Source organism: Egretta garzetta, unplaced genomic scaffold, assembly GCF_000687185.1.
Source record: "Egretta garzetta isolate BGI_Z169 unplaced genomic scaffold, ASM68718v1 scaffold417, whole genome shotgun sequence".
Lineage (NCBI taxonomy): Eukaryota > Metazoa > Chordata > Aves > Pelecaniformes > Ardeidae > Egretta > Egretta garzetta.
Window position 1 is genome coordinate 838,232 of NW_009260227.1, and position 14,142 is coordinate 852,373.

The 14,142-nt window shown below is 53.6% G+C and overlaps 1 protein-coding gene across 2 annotated transcripts in view; it reads left to right on the forward strand.

Annotated features, from left to right (window-relative positions):
• Positions 1-14,142, forward strand: part of RXRA (retinoid X receptor alpha) — a 72,127-nt gene that overhangs the window by 51,600 nt on the left and 6,385 nt on the right. For both annotated transcript variants that reach the window (XM_035897664.1, XM_009642261.2), the window contains exons 5-7: positions 2,577-2,746; positions 8,467-8,596; positions 13,530-13,662. In XM_035897664.1, the coding sequence (XP_035753557.1) occupies positions 2,577-2,746; positions 8,467-8,596; positions 13,530-13,662 (433 nt within the window). The remainder of the gene's footprint in view (positions 1-2,576; positions 2,747-8,466; positions 8,597-13,529; positions 13,663-14,142) is intronic.

The window sequence follows — 14,142 nt, forward strand, 5'->3', positions numbered from 1 at the left end:
CCAGCGGGTGGGTTTCTCTTGGGCCCTGCCATCCTCGGTGAGAATACGCCATCTGCTCTGCCTGGTGTGTCACTGCTGCCGGCAGCCAGCCGGGCAGGGGCGAGTGCCGAGGGTTTTGCGTGGGGCTGCCAGGCTGGGGTGAGTCAGCTTTCTGCTGACCGGCTCCGCAGCGGCACCGGCTTTCTGGTGTGGCAGCTCAAAGCACAGATCAACAGAAATAACTACTTATATGTATAATCTCTTTCCATCTGTCTCTTCCATCTATCGTTTGTATCAGCTAAATTCAGCCTAATCACTAGCAAATGCTGTCGCGATGACCCGAAAGGTTCACTCTCCTATAACCCTTCGAGTGTATCTGATTCTTCACCCCCAAGAATGTGACTGTTGGTTTTGATGAGGTTGAGATTGGCAGATTTAAGGCTTTACGGAGCCACTGTCTGCCCAGACCTCTGCAATGCTTTCCCACAAATCCCAGTGTCCAGATAAGTCACTGGCAGCTGAGCAAGAGGATGTGTTTTTTGGCCTAATGCCCCTTCCCGGCAGAGCGGCCCCAGTGGTGGAGGTGGTTGATCTCAGAGCAAGGAACCACGCTTTGCCCCTTTACCCTTGAGACCTGCTGCAACTGTGCATCAGGTCTTTGGCATTTAAGTCATTGTATAACATCCCATTTGTTGAGGGTTTGCCTTTCTCTTAGGCTTTTCTGTTATTTAGTAGGTGTTTTATCTCTCCTAACGTGCCCAGAGGAGTTTTGGTGCATCTGCGCTGTTGAAGAAGGGTTGGCATTCAGCAAAGATTTCTAGCTTTTGATGATTGAGAAAGCAGGAGTAGGGGTGGGGGGAGAAACTTAAGCAGGATTTTATCTTGGCCTGAAAAAGTGAAGAGAAGAATCCTTGCCAGACAAGAGCCAGATGGACAAAAGCCACGACACAAATCTGAGCCCTGACAGCAGCCGCTTACCTGGCTCTGGCAGACCAAGCAGAAAACCTTGCGTGGGTCTCGGGAGCCTCTGCAGCCCATAATCTTAAGAGCAGTTTGCAAAAAATAACCACTTGCTTTTTGCATAACAGCTTTCACATGGACGGAGCCTGAACACGGTTGACGTGCAGCAAACAGCAACACGGCAGCGGCGGCTGCTGCCGGAGGAGGGGGCGAGCAGTGGAAATCAGCCCCAGGCCTTCTCCTGCTGGGGTGGAGCTGGGTTAATGGGATCAACGTCTATATAGGATTCTTTTAGCATGTGTCTTAATTTCCTGGTTTTTAAGGAATAAGTTTTATATTCTAGGTTTTATTTTTGCACTTGGCATAGAGCTGGTCCCACGGATTGCCTAAAGAGCCTGATGGTGTTACAGACAGCTCTGATTTCCCTAGCACAGTACCTCTGCCCCTGCTGCTTTCCCTTAACATCGCGTAGGCAGCTTCAAATTCAGCAGAGAGGTAAAGTGTTGGGGTACCTGTCAATAAATAGCAGGGCTCTTAAATTCCTGAGTGCCTCATTCAGTCCTCAGCAAAGAGCTGGATGAGTTCAGGGAGTTCTCTCTCATGACCGGTGATGGAAACTCCTGTTGCTTGGGCTGTTCTCAGCTGGACTGGGCTAAAATTTGCTGTGGGAAACACCGGTGTGTGAAAGAGGGTGTGATTTAGGGTTCGTAGCATGGTGATGGAGAAGGAGACAGCTACCGATGTAACTGTCTGCATAAAGCTACTTTCCAGGTTCAGGGAAAGCATGTGTGCTGGTTTCAAAGGGGGATCATTAATAATAATGTTATGAGCATCTAATAAGTGCTTTTCATCTATGTACTGCTCAGACATTAACTCATCAGCATGTGACAGATTACTCCTACCACACAGGATTTGGGACTGGTCTCTCCGGTCTAGAAGCTGCCCCGAGACCAAGAGAGGATGGTGGTGTGCCTGGGGCGCCTGCCGGCAGGGCTCTGCCCCCAGCTCCTGTCCCACGGTAGCACCATCCTGCCACGGAGCCTCGCGGCAGCCGTTAGCATCACTGCTGGAGCAGGGAACTACATGACCTTGGTGGAAGTTCAGCGCTGACAGGCTCAGAAGATGGCTGAACTCTGGACTTCTGCTTTAAACTGACCGATTTTTCTTTTCTTTAGGATTCCCTTATGCTATCACTTCACCCACCCATTTCCTTCTCCCCCGGTGACTCGGGTTGCTTCCTTTGCTTTTCATCGTTTGTCTTTAACCTTTTTGTTTCCAGGGCCTCTCCCTCTGCAGAAAGGGGAGATTCCCAGCAGGGGCCAGGTCTGAGCGGGAGCCTCTCTCAGCCTGCTCCCAGGGAGCAGCTCTCCCAGGCCAGGGCTGCTCGACGGCTTCCCCAAACCTCACACCCCTTTGGGCTCTCCAAGCCGAGGACCCCACTGACCACACCAAGTGCAAGGTCAGGTGGGACAACAAGACATCCGATGTCTGTGTGATCATCCAGGTCTGAGGATGCTTTAGGTTTTCATGGCCAAGTAATGCCTGTAGCTCCATGGAGCTTCGGGGTCCCAGCTCAGCCCAGGACACCTTGGCCGGGAGCCCTAGACTGACACTGTCCCTTCTCTGTCCGCTTCCAGCCGTCCAGGAGGAGAGGCAGCGGGGGAAGGACCGCAACGAGAATGAGGTGGAGTCAACAAGTAGTGCTAATGAGGACATGCCCGTGGAAAAGATCTTGGAAGCAGAACTCGCAGTGGAGCCAAAGACAGAGACGTACATTGAAGCAAATATGGGCTTGACGCCGAGCTCGGTAAGGGACCTCTCCCCTTGGCCCCATCCCGGGCACGTAGGGTAGGAGGGATGGCTTGTGGGGCCTCAGGGTTGACCTAGCACGAACGCAGCAGGGAGCCTAGGCCAGAGAGGGGTTGTCTTATGGAAAAAGAAACAAGGAGAGCTCAGAAATGCAACTTAGCTCTGCTGTAGACGCCATGTGTGAGCCGAGAGGAAGGCACGAAGAAAGCAATCCCCTCTACCCCTGTGCGACCACCGGCACTGGTTCTTGTCTGTCTCACTGCCGTGGCAAAGGGACAGATATTGTAAGGCATAATTAGAAGGGCTCGCAGAGAAGATTTTATTTTAGTTATCAGCCCTGAGTGCTAAAAGGCAGGAAGACCCTCCATGCTCTGAAGAGGTCAGAGTCCAATCGAGGCAATATACAGAGCTGTGTGGCTGAAGTGCGAAGAGATAAGAGTTGTAAAACTGGGGTGTGACTTTTCAGATGCAGAATTACACAGCTGCTTGGCTCTAAGAAGAGAGAACCTGGAGAAGGTTGCTTTCAAGTTCCCTTCCCAAGCTTGCATTATAACTGGACCTCCTTGAAGCAACCGAGCTCTAACGGGACCTTGTGTAAGCAAGAGAAAGCTGACAGGGAAGTGGGAAAAGAGTGAGAAGCTGTGCTGAGGGAAACGGTCTCGGTCCCTTTCCGAAGAGATTCGCTTATCAGCAGGTTATAGCCTTGCTTAGAGAAAGCCTCCCTGCAAAGCAGCTACCTCCAAATGTGAGAGCCAACCTCGCCTCTGAAATCTGTTTCTGGGATAGACCCTATGCAAAGCTCCCATCAAGAGCCCTATCGCAGGGGAAGTACTTGCTGCCCAGTTTAGGCAGCATTTAGGATGCAGTCCCCATTCCTCAATAGCTCCTGTTCCCATGAAAGTAACGGGAATAGAGGAATGCCTCTAAAAGGTAGGATTGCAATTGAGGCAACTGATATAGCAGTGGGGTCAGGAGTGGGGCTAATTACCCCCGTCCCTGGGAACACTGGGGGAGCTCTGGGATACTGAGGGACTGGGAAGTCTCAAAGCAAAGAGATGGCGGGGGAGAGGAAAAAAACCAAATTGCCATGTGCCACTGTGCGTGTGCTTTTGGGGCCAGGGTGCCCCTCGCCACTGCGAGGCATCGTCAGGGCTGCGGAGGGCATCGGCTACCCCGGCATCGGCTGCCCCCACACCCTGCCAGCTATTGCCAGCCCTGCTGCCGGGGAGGGGAGAGGCGGGAGCGGGGAGCATCTCCTGGCTGCCCAGCAATCCTGGGGGGGGGCACAGAGGTGCAGCTGGGGCTCTGCGAGCCTGGGGGCTGGATAACCCAGGAGAGCCGGAGCATCCGCTGAAATACCCCGCTGCCTTTCCTATTGCTCCGTGCTAGGTGTCTGTGAGGCTGCGATGATGAAACGCCGCTATTTCTGGGAAGTGGAAGGACTCTGCCGTATTTATTTGCTGCTGCAATAATACTTTATCTCTTTCTTCATATGGGGCTGGAGGATTGAGCAGGGAATACCTTATCTGGCAGGGCTTGACAAGAGATCTGAGAGGCAAGCTGTTCCTTGTAGGAGTCTGAGTCTTGACTGCCTCTCTGGGATGCTCTTTTTGGCCTTTACCTACAGCCGCACTTTAGGGCTGGCTTGCTAAGTGAGGCTTTTCAGTGCACAAGGCTTCCTGCTAAGGACAGGGACAATTCCTAAGGGAAACTCCCCAGAAGCAGATACAGGGCCAAGGTGCTCCAAGCTGCACCCTGCAGGCAGCGATGCCCGCCAGCCGGAGGGTCCCATCGCCGTGAAGCTGCAAAGGGCTTTTTTGGAGGAGGCGGCTCAGCCATGGTTAGCGGGGGGCTTGGAGAGGCTCTGACAGCTCTCAGGATTAAAAATACTTCAGGGGAGTTGTAGCCAGTGTTGTGCTGACTTGAAAACAAACCCCAGAGAGCGAGCTGAAATAAATGGCTTCGTCTGGCACTGCGTCTCGGCAGCCTCTCATAGCAAATTGAAAGCTGGTTCCTGCATAATTCAACACGCATTACTGTGAACAAGGATGTGTGTTGCATCTAAATAGAAGCAGGAGGCTTGTTGAAATGCCCTATTATTGTCAAGCGGCTTCTGTCGATGAGGTGACATTTGTAGCAGGTTTAGCAGATGTATGAGATCAGCAGCGCGCGGTGACGAGGCCACCGGATGAGGCGAGGGAAGACGGAGGAGCTGCCCTCCTCCCAGCCCTCCCCAGAGAGCCCGTGTGATGGAAAGGCAGACAGACTACATCCCTAATAGACACAGGGTAAAACACAAGCTGTTTCCTATTAGCCTGGTATGTCAGGTCTTTTTATTTGTGCCCCTACACCTCAGTCCATCCGCACTGAACGCTGCCGGTGAGCTGGAGAGCTCCAGCGCTTGCAAGGACCTTCCCGCCGGGCTGTGCCAGGCTGCGGTGGAGGTGGCAGGGTGTGACGGAGGTGGCGGGGTGCGATGGAGGTGGCAGGGTGCTGTAGGAGTTAACACCCTCCTCTCCCACATGGTCTCATGGCTGTGACTGTCACCTTGTGCCATGATGCCCTGGCAGCTTTGAGAGCAGAGATCCCAACTCTGGCTGAGGGAAGCCCCTCTGCTTTGCCAGGCTGGCACTGGCACTGATTTCTGCCCCCTAGGATGGTGTGGGACCCAGCTGCGGGGGCTTCAGGCAATGTCCTCGGAGCCGGTAGCAGGGGAGGGCAGGGGGCTTGCAGCCTGTGAGCTGTTCCAGCAGCCCTGGTATCTAAGCGTGTTGTGGTTGGTGAAGTGTGCTGCTCCGAGTACGTGACCAGGGAGGGGACCCCTGGCTCTGTCCTGACACCTTGATTGACACCAGAGAGGATGGGGTACGTTCATGGCTTGAAGCCCATGATGGGGCAAGGGGAGTACAGTGGGGTGTGATCCTCGTGGGTGGCATGGACAGGATGGGGAAGGATGCTCGGCCGGGCAGAAAGCAGCTCTTAGCTTTTAGGTGATGTGCCCCTGCAAATCTGCTCTCCTGCCTGGTGTGGTGGGAGGGTGCCAGGCCTAGCGTTTGGGTGACCATCGCTAAAACACTCACTTGAAGTAATTGCGCTGGTGAGCCCCTGATAACAGCTGGAATAGCTGCTAATTGCGACTGTCCTCTGGCTTCTGACTGCGGCAAAGAGAATAAACCCTTTGGGAGGTTCCCCCAAGCCGTAAATGAGTGTGGCTGCAGGATTCCTCCATGCTGTGTGTCCCAGGAAGCCCCCAGACCCCGGGCGCTCCCCTTGCCTTGGGAGCTGGGCACTGGCCGTATGCCGTCAGCGGGTCCCTGTCCCCCCGGGCAGTACGATGGGGTGCGAGGATGGGTTTGCCTCTGCCCCTTGTCCCCTGCAGCCATGAAGCTGGGCTCCTGCAGCATAAGCACCACCTCGGATGGGCTCCTGGCCACTGAAAGGCAAAGCCTGTAACTGAGAGGTGTTATCCCCATTAGCTCTTAATTGGCCTTTGAGCGGCTGGTTTCAAGTCACCATTTTCTGGAAGATGCCTCCAAGCTCCAGTTTTCCAGAAGGATCAGGTGCCCGCGTGTCCTTTCATTCTGTCACACTCCGGCACCGTGCCCTTGCTATTTACTGCAGGAGGGGATTTGCTTACCGTGCACGGGGAGGGTTTCTAGCACCACTTTGCAGATCCCCTCCTGGAGACACGCAGGGCCCTCTCAGCCTGTGGGGATGACAGTTTTAGCTGCCTCTCAAGCTACGGTGATTAAGTTCTGCCAGGAAGCACTGTGGTGGTTCCAGGAACTGCCATCTGAGGTGTAATTAAAGGCTAGGCCCCTCGCTGAGGCTTTGTACAAAGCACCGAAGGCTGGGTACAGCTCGTGCTGCCTGCAGAGCAGCAGTGATACAGCCTGGGCTGGGAGACCTGGAGCCTGGGCTGGGAGACCTGGAGCCTGGGCTTGCTGCATCAGGGCGAGACCTAAAGACAGCGACAACCTGCCCAAAAGCAACCCCTGATAAAAACTTTGGCAACACCACCTTTCCTAGAATTCCCCTTTCATGGGGCTGTGCCCAACCCCTGATAAAAACTTTGGCAACACCACCTCCCTTTCCTAGAATTCCCCTTTCATGGGGCTGTGCAGGCACTTGTTGCTTTGTGGGTCAGGTTCTGCTGGAGCATGGTGTCCCCCATAGGTCGTGTCCTGCTCCATCCCCATCCCACCCCAGGGGCTGCCTGGCTTCTCCACCTAGCTGCTCCAGCTTGCTGACCAAACTCGGATGACTTGGAAGTCGGTGATGTTCCTATAGCCTGGGCCAAGGGTGTCCCTCCTCACCTGCAAATGCCTCTGAATGCCAATGTTCAGGTGTTTCCACTGAAACACTTAACCCTGCAAAGCCCCTCCTCACACCCAGTTTAGGGTTTTCCTGTTGTCCAGAGGAAATCCCATCTTTTCTCCCTCTTCTGGGGAAGAGCCCAGTCCCTGCTCACGTTTCCTTTCCCAGGGAAGAGCCCCAGCTCCCTTGGAGCAAGACTTCCCTGCCCTTGCACCCTTTGGGAGCTGCTGGAAATGGGCAGAGCAAGGAGGGGGAAATCCCCGTAACGATGCTCCCTGCTCCTCAGCTGCGCTGCTGAACGCGAGCCCATTCCCATCCATCTCTGCATGCAACAGGTGAAAATACTTCGAGGGTGGGTGCCTCCGAGCTTGCCAGATGCTGGTTATTTTAAGCCTGGAGAAGGGGAGACCTTGGCTGCTGAGGCACTGGGTTTGCGTTTACTGCCAGGGGAGAGTGGAGGGGACTGGGCCAGGGTCTGGGGCACGGCTCTGGGGGGCAGGAGTGAGACTCAGCAGTGTGATCCTCGTCTGTGCAGCCTGGGAGAGGGGTTTGCAGCAGAGCAGCCAGCTCAAGGTGAGGAATGGCCGTGTCCTGCCGAAACAGAGACCCTGGCCAGAGGGAGAGGTTGTGCTGGTGCTCGTGTCTGCTCTGCCATGCTGAACTTGCACCCCTTCCCCCTGCGACCCGGGGGTGAAGTAAACACTCCTCCTCTGATTTGGAAACTGCTCTTTTAAGGATATGGAAGAAAAATAATTGTACAACTCAAGCTGCTAGGTATCAGCAGGGATTACGGCACGATATGTGGAGGGGCTCATACATCCGTGCCCAGAGAGGTAAACCCCATATACACACTTATGCTAGCGAGGTCTGTCTTCACTGGGGTTAGACAGTCTCTTCCAGTTCCTAATCACAAGCCCACTTGAGCTGTTAGCAGTTCCTTTAAACAGGGATTTGGTGTGTTTAGGCTGACTGTCCTCCTTGAGAGCAGATGGTTTTTGTTACTGGATAATATTTCAAAGGAAAGGGTTTTTCTCTTTTTTTTCTGTAATGCCCCCCTGGTGCTGGTTTATCGGGCTGGGACTTGCTGGCACGGGGAGCATGCATGTGGGTGGGAACGCATCCCTGGGCTGGAGCTAGTTTGGTTCATCAGTCAGTGTGATGGATATGGGGTCTCGACACTCCTGGTTCCTGTTTTGGAGCTTGCTAAAAACGACTTAAAACCCTGCGGTGGAGAAGCCGAGTCACCTCCCTTCCCCATGACTGATAACATCCACTTTGGGGGTGCTCCTGGCTTTAGGTCCTTCCCCGCAGCAGGGGGGCAGCAAGACCCTTCAACTGCTCCTCCAGCCTTTCCTCCTTGCTCTGCCTTCTCCCAGCCTTTCAATCTCCTTTTCTTGGCAGCCCAATGACCCGGTGACGAACATCTGCCAGGCAGCAGACAAACAGCTCTTCACCCTGGTGGAGTGGGCCAAGAGGATCCCCCACTTCTCCGAGCTGCCCCTGGACGACCAGGTCATCTTGCTCAGAGCAGGTGAGTAGGAACCATCCCTACATACGTTGCTACATCTCAGCGGCGACAGGTATTGCACTTAGATTTAGGTCCTGGCCACTTGAAAGCCTATAACTGATTCTGAGTAATAGCCTCTGATAATTCAATTGCTAAATAGGATTTAAAAAGCCCCCAGGGACATGTTGCTGAATGTGATCCAAAACGTTGCACCAGCTGCCAATCGGCTGAAAAATGTCCCGGCTTCATCTCTGATGAGATGTGCTCGGAGATGTGCGCTGGGTGATTTAAACCGAGGGAGCTGTGTGCTGCCTTCCTCCCAAGCCGAGACTTGAAAGACCAAGTGGGCTTGGGACGCCATGAAATTTCATCAAACTTAAATGTTTGATCATAATTAAAACCAGGAAGGGGAGAAAAAGATACCAAGCCTCCTCCTCCCACCCACCAAGATGAAAATAAAATTGTCTGGGCTTATTTTAAATTTCCTTGTGTGGCAGGGGGTCTGCGAGAATGGAGTCTTTGGGAGGTGAAAAGCAGTTGGCTGTAAAAAGGGTCTCCTCCCATTGAGTGAATTCAAGCCCCTGCTGCTGGCAGGTTATTTGTGAAGACTGGGGAAGGGAGGAAGTTGAGAGTAGAACTTGATGAGGGTGCACTTGAGGCATGAAGCTCTTTGCATAGCTCCAGTCATCAGGTAAGTGATTAAAAAGGCTTTGGCTGGATGCAGCAGAGAGTTTTGCTCCCCTAAACAAAGAGGAAGGCAAGTCGTCAGTGGGACAGATGAAACGGCTTCCAGCAAATGACAAACTCCATGTGAAGGGTGAGACTGCGAGGGGAAACGAGGAGAGGAGGCTGTGATGGCTGGCAGCGGCACCCAGCTCTCTGCTTGGCAATGAGAGGCACCGACCTCGGCTCCTCGAAGTAGTCAAGGGAATTCGGAAGGGAGCGGTGGAGGAGTCTGGTGCAGAGCAGAGGTGCAGCCTCAGAGGAGGGCGAGTGGGTGAGCTACCTGCAGCCATCCAGTCTGGCAACCAAACCCAAGCGAGCCGGGGACTCTGAAGTCCCTGGTAGTTTTAAAAGTTCCTCTTGTTTCCCCCAAATGCATGTTTGTAGGGAATTCAAGAAGGGGAGACCCTGCAGGGTGCGTGCTCCAATCTCTGTACTCCTCTGGCCTCAAGTTAATGGTCTCTGTAGGCAAAGACACGGCTTGATCCTCCTTGATGGCAGCGTTCCTGGCTTCTTGCTGTAGGAAGTGTGTGCCCCAAGATAAATGCCCGTGAAACTGGGCAGGAAAGTCCTTTAAGAACCAAGTGCAAAGTATTATCTTCAACACAAAACATAGGAACTGCCAGAACTCCTCAGGTCCGAGGTCTGTCCAGGTTGCTTCAGGAGAAGGCGTAAGGGCTCCAGAGTAGGAAGACGATGGGATTGGTGTTTCTCCCTTCCCACCACACAAACACGAGCTGCCATCCTGGTTAATAAGGCTGTCTGTAGCCCAAATGCATGAATCTTAATACTTCTGGCAATTTTTTATTGACTATCAACCAATGTAACACCGCACCTTGGCCCTTCTTAGAAATGCCCAGCCCCCTTTGCAACCTTTCTGAAATCCTTGACCTCAATGATTTCTGGGCGATTAAATCACACCATTTACTGGTGTAGGTTTTCCACTCTTCTTGTATTACTGAAAGGAGATTTTTATAGTCACATTTCATCTAGTGGTTACAACAGTGTTCTGGGAATGGAGAATTTGGGGGGTTTATCCTTACTGCCGACTTGGCCAAGTCCCATGCCCTCCCTGGATGGCTCCCGCTAGCCCTTTGGTGAAGGTGCTCCTCCGACTTCTCCGTGGGTGTGAGTGTTGCCAGAACCGGCTCAGGGCCCTCTCTGCAAAATACAAAAAGTAGATTTTCGAAGAGGGTCTGTAGAGCCTCTTGTGAGAGTGGATGAGCAAGGGAAGCATCTCTATAGAGATCTTGGAGGGCTTTCTGCAAATATCGCAGGGAAGAACTGGGTTCAGACAAAAAGCCGCCTTTTTTCTTTTGTCAAATGCAAACAAAACCCAGAACAAGAGCTCAAGGTTTTCCTTCCTCTGTAGAAGGCGGCAAATGAAAGCTGAACTGCAGATTCTCTGACCTGATGTTCTCTCCTTTGTGCTGGTGCTTGTTGGGACCAGCTCTGAGCTGGCATCCTGGAGGGGGCCACCCCATGGGGCAGGGGGAGAGGGGGCTGCAGACCCCAGTCACATCCTGGATTTCGTGGCGGCTCTAACCCCGTGGCCGTGAGGTGGGCTGAGCACCTGGAGCGGCTCCGATGAGCTCCCAGCATCTCTGTCGGGGCCTCAGATAACCTCCCCCAAGTCTTTTAGCCAGTGGCTCTATCTATTATTGAGTGGGGAGAGTGGCCTGCTGAGAACAGCTGCCCATGAAATATTTAAGTATTAAAATTTAGCTGAGAGCGTCAGTCAGGTTCAGTCATGCATCCTTGGAGGCAAAATTAAGTGGAGCACGCATCTTTGGAGGAGTGGTGCTGGGTGGGCCGGCAGCAGCTTTCCTCTAACCCTGAATCATTTAAAAATCTTCCCTCTCTGAGCTTTTTGGAGGAGAAGGAAACCCAGTTTTTTAAGCCTGTTTTCCCTGGGTTTTCTTGTTTCCAAGCTTGCCGTGGCTGAGACGGGAATAAGCTGATGTTCTCCCTGCATCGAGGCCAGCCTGGCAAAGGATGCTGAGCTCTGCCGCTGCGGTTCCTTCTGTAGGGCTGGTGGGGAAACTCGGTAGTGAGACAGATCAACGTGAGGGTCGCTGCGCTGCCGGGTGCCTTCCCTACCCCGGAGGGGCCAAAGCATCCCCGGGGGCTGCAGTCACCTTGTTTGATGAGAAAGGAGTCGCAAGAGTCACAGGAATCTCCTTGATTCTTGTTTGATCATAGAATCATCGAATGTTTTGGGTTGGAAGGGACCCCTAGGGGTCACCCAGCCCAACCCCCTGCAGGAGCAGGGACACCTTTAACCACAGCAGGTTGCTCACAGCCCCGGCCAACCTGGCCTGGAATGTTCCCAGGGATATTCCAGGATCTCTAACTCAGATTTGCTGCCTGTGGCTATACCTAATTTTTCCTGCTTGCCTCTGTATGTGTCTTGTCAGCTCTTTGGGGATGCTCTGGTGGAAGCACTGGGTAGGGATAGGTTCCCCGTTTCAGCCGAAACACTCCAGGTCTATATGGGAATAATTCAGCTGAAGGATGCCGATTAATCCAGCTCTCCTTAGCTGGAATAAGCCCAGCACAGATGTTGGTGGCACCTCATAGCCTCACCACTTCCATGTATTCCTGACAGGCTGGGGGCTGGATTTGGCGGAGCCGCGGCAGAGGGGTGCTGGGTGATGGCCAGCAGGCAGGGCAGAGTTGGGAAACCTGGCATCGTGGAGGGACGTGGTGAACCCGCTCTGGTTTCTGTTGGCTGGAGCAGCACGGAGGGGCTGGGTGTGGAGCTGCTGTGGGGCTGCGTGTGACCGCCAGGGAGGGGGGGATGACACCCACGGCACCTTTCTGTGGGCCTGGCTCTGGGAGGTCGTCTTCAGCCACGGAGCAGGGTTCCTGCAGGCTGCTGGTACGGTCCCACGTCGTCTTCTCCGTCCTCCTTGGGTTTCGCAGTGTTGCAATCCCTCTGCAAGTGCCAGGCCTCGCCCAGTAAAGAGCCAAAAAAATGTTCCCGTGATCGGGGTGGAAACATCCTAAAAAAAAAAAGAGTGAACTTTATTCCTTGTCAACATTTCTACCAGCACAGCCCATCGCTGCAGCAGTAGGTAAATACAGCACACGTGGACCTTGTATTTATCCCAGTCAGCGAGAAAAGACATGTTTCTGTGGCAGGGGAGGAGGTGGAGGATGTTGTTGCATTGCTTTTCCAGCCCGGGGGGAAACAAAATAAATTAATATCCTGGCATTTCTGGACCCTGCCAAGCAGCCCTGTGTTCTGGACACCAGAACATTTTCAGGCTGGGTAAATCAGCCACGTGATGAGCATGAGACTCCCCAGGGTTGCAGGAGACCCATCTTGTCTTACTGAAGATGCCTTTCCTGGTTCAAAGTCACCCCAATTTCCACCCTTCAAGAGTTTACACCATTTCTTCTTGTTATGGGTTTGTTTCGGGCATTCTTGAACTCAGCTGGTAGCAGGTTTAAGAATTTGAAGACGTGTTAAATTAGGAAGGGGAGCTGGAAGGCGGGGAGGGAGGTTGCATCTCCCTTCCCTCCCCCATTTGTAACTAGCCCAGCCGGCTCCTGTGGTGGCCAGGCTTGGAGGATGTGTTTTCCTGTCTCCTGAACTAGCATGTCCAGTAACTAATAAGGCAAAAGCTGATTTCCCAGCAGCTGTGGAAAGCTGTTAGTGGAGCAGTCATGGCTGTGGGACACCCCTGTACCACAGCAGGAGGGGAGGCAATCCCCGCCTGTATTTATACGGCAGAAGCAAGGAACCTGCAAGCGAGGGTTTTCGTGGTCCGGATTTACACAGCTGAATAATGGTGAATGAACTTTGCTGCCCCGTTATGGCCTGAAAATGAGCCCAATTAGCTGATATAAAGCATTAATAGGTCTTTAACTGCTCAGAGGCACGGAGCCGAGGGGGAACGCAGGGCTCCCCACCCGCTCCTGGGTCTGGAGTGAGAGGAGCAGGGCAGAGAGCTGTTTGCTCGGGTGCTTGCAAGGTTTATAGAGGAAACCGCGTCCCTTATTAGCGTTATATTTTTAGTGCATTTGTTCCCTAATGTTTTTTTTCCTTCCCTGACATCCAAGAAAGGGTCGGCTCCCCCCTCCCTTCCCACATCCAGCCTCTCTACTCTAGCAAAGGTGGTTCTTGGTTTCCTCCTCTCCCTTCAGCACCGTGGAGTTGCTGATTCCCAACCCCCGCTGAAGACCCCCTGGCTCTAACCTGCGGCCTTGGTTGTTTTCTCCTCCCCAGGGTGGAATGAGCTCCTAATCGCCTCCTTCTCCCACCGCTCCATAGCCGTGAAAGACGGGATCCTCTTAGCCACCGGGCTGCACGTGCACCGGAACAGCGCGCACAGCGCTGGCGTCGGGGCCATCTTCGACAGGTGGGCAGAGGGAGGGAGGATGGAGGGGGGGGGCTCACCCCAGGCCACCACCTTGCTTAGGCATCCCCATCTCCCCACTGCTCTGCCTCCGTTCCCCATGCTGCAGCCTGCTGGAGGGGTCAGGTGGAGATGCACTGGGATGTGGGCTGGTGGTCGGAGGAGCCCAGGCTGAGGCGTGTCCATCCCTTGGCGTGCACGGAAGCATCCCGGTCCGTGCTGCAGGCAATGACGTTAAATCCCTCCTCTTAAACCTGCAGAAACCAACAGCCTGAAATAGTCAGGGAGAGGGCTGCCCCGTGCAAATCAAAGCCTCTTTCATGGGGTCCAGATGCCTTCTAAAGTTACGAGGAGGCTGCTCCTAATTTCTTTTCATCTTTAATTGGACCAAGACGTGATTTTATTTTCACAATGAAAAAGCACCAAAAATACGCAGCAGGTTCCACATGCATATCCTGAGGGCTCTTTAATCTCGTGCTTGGG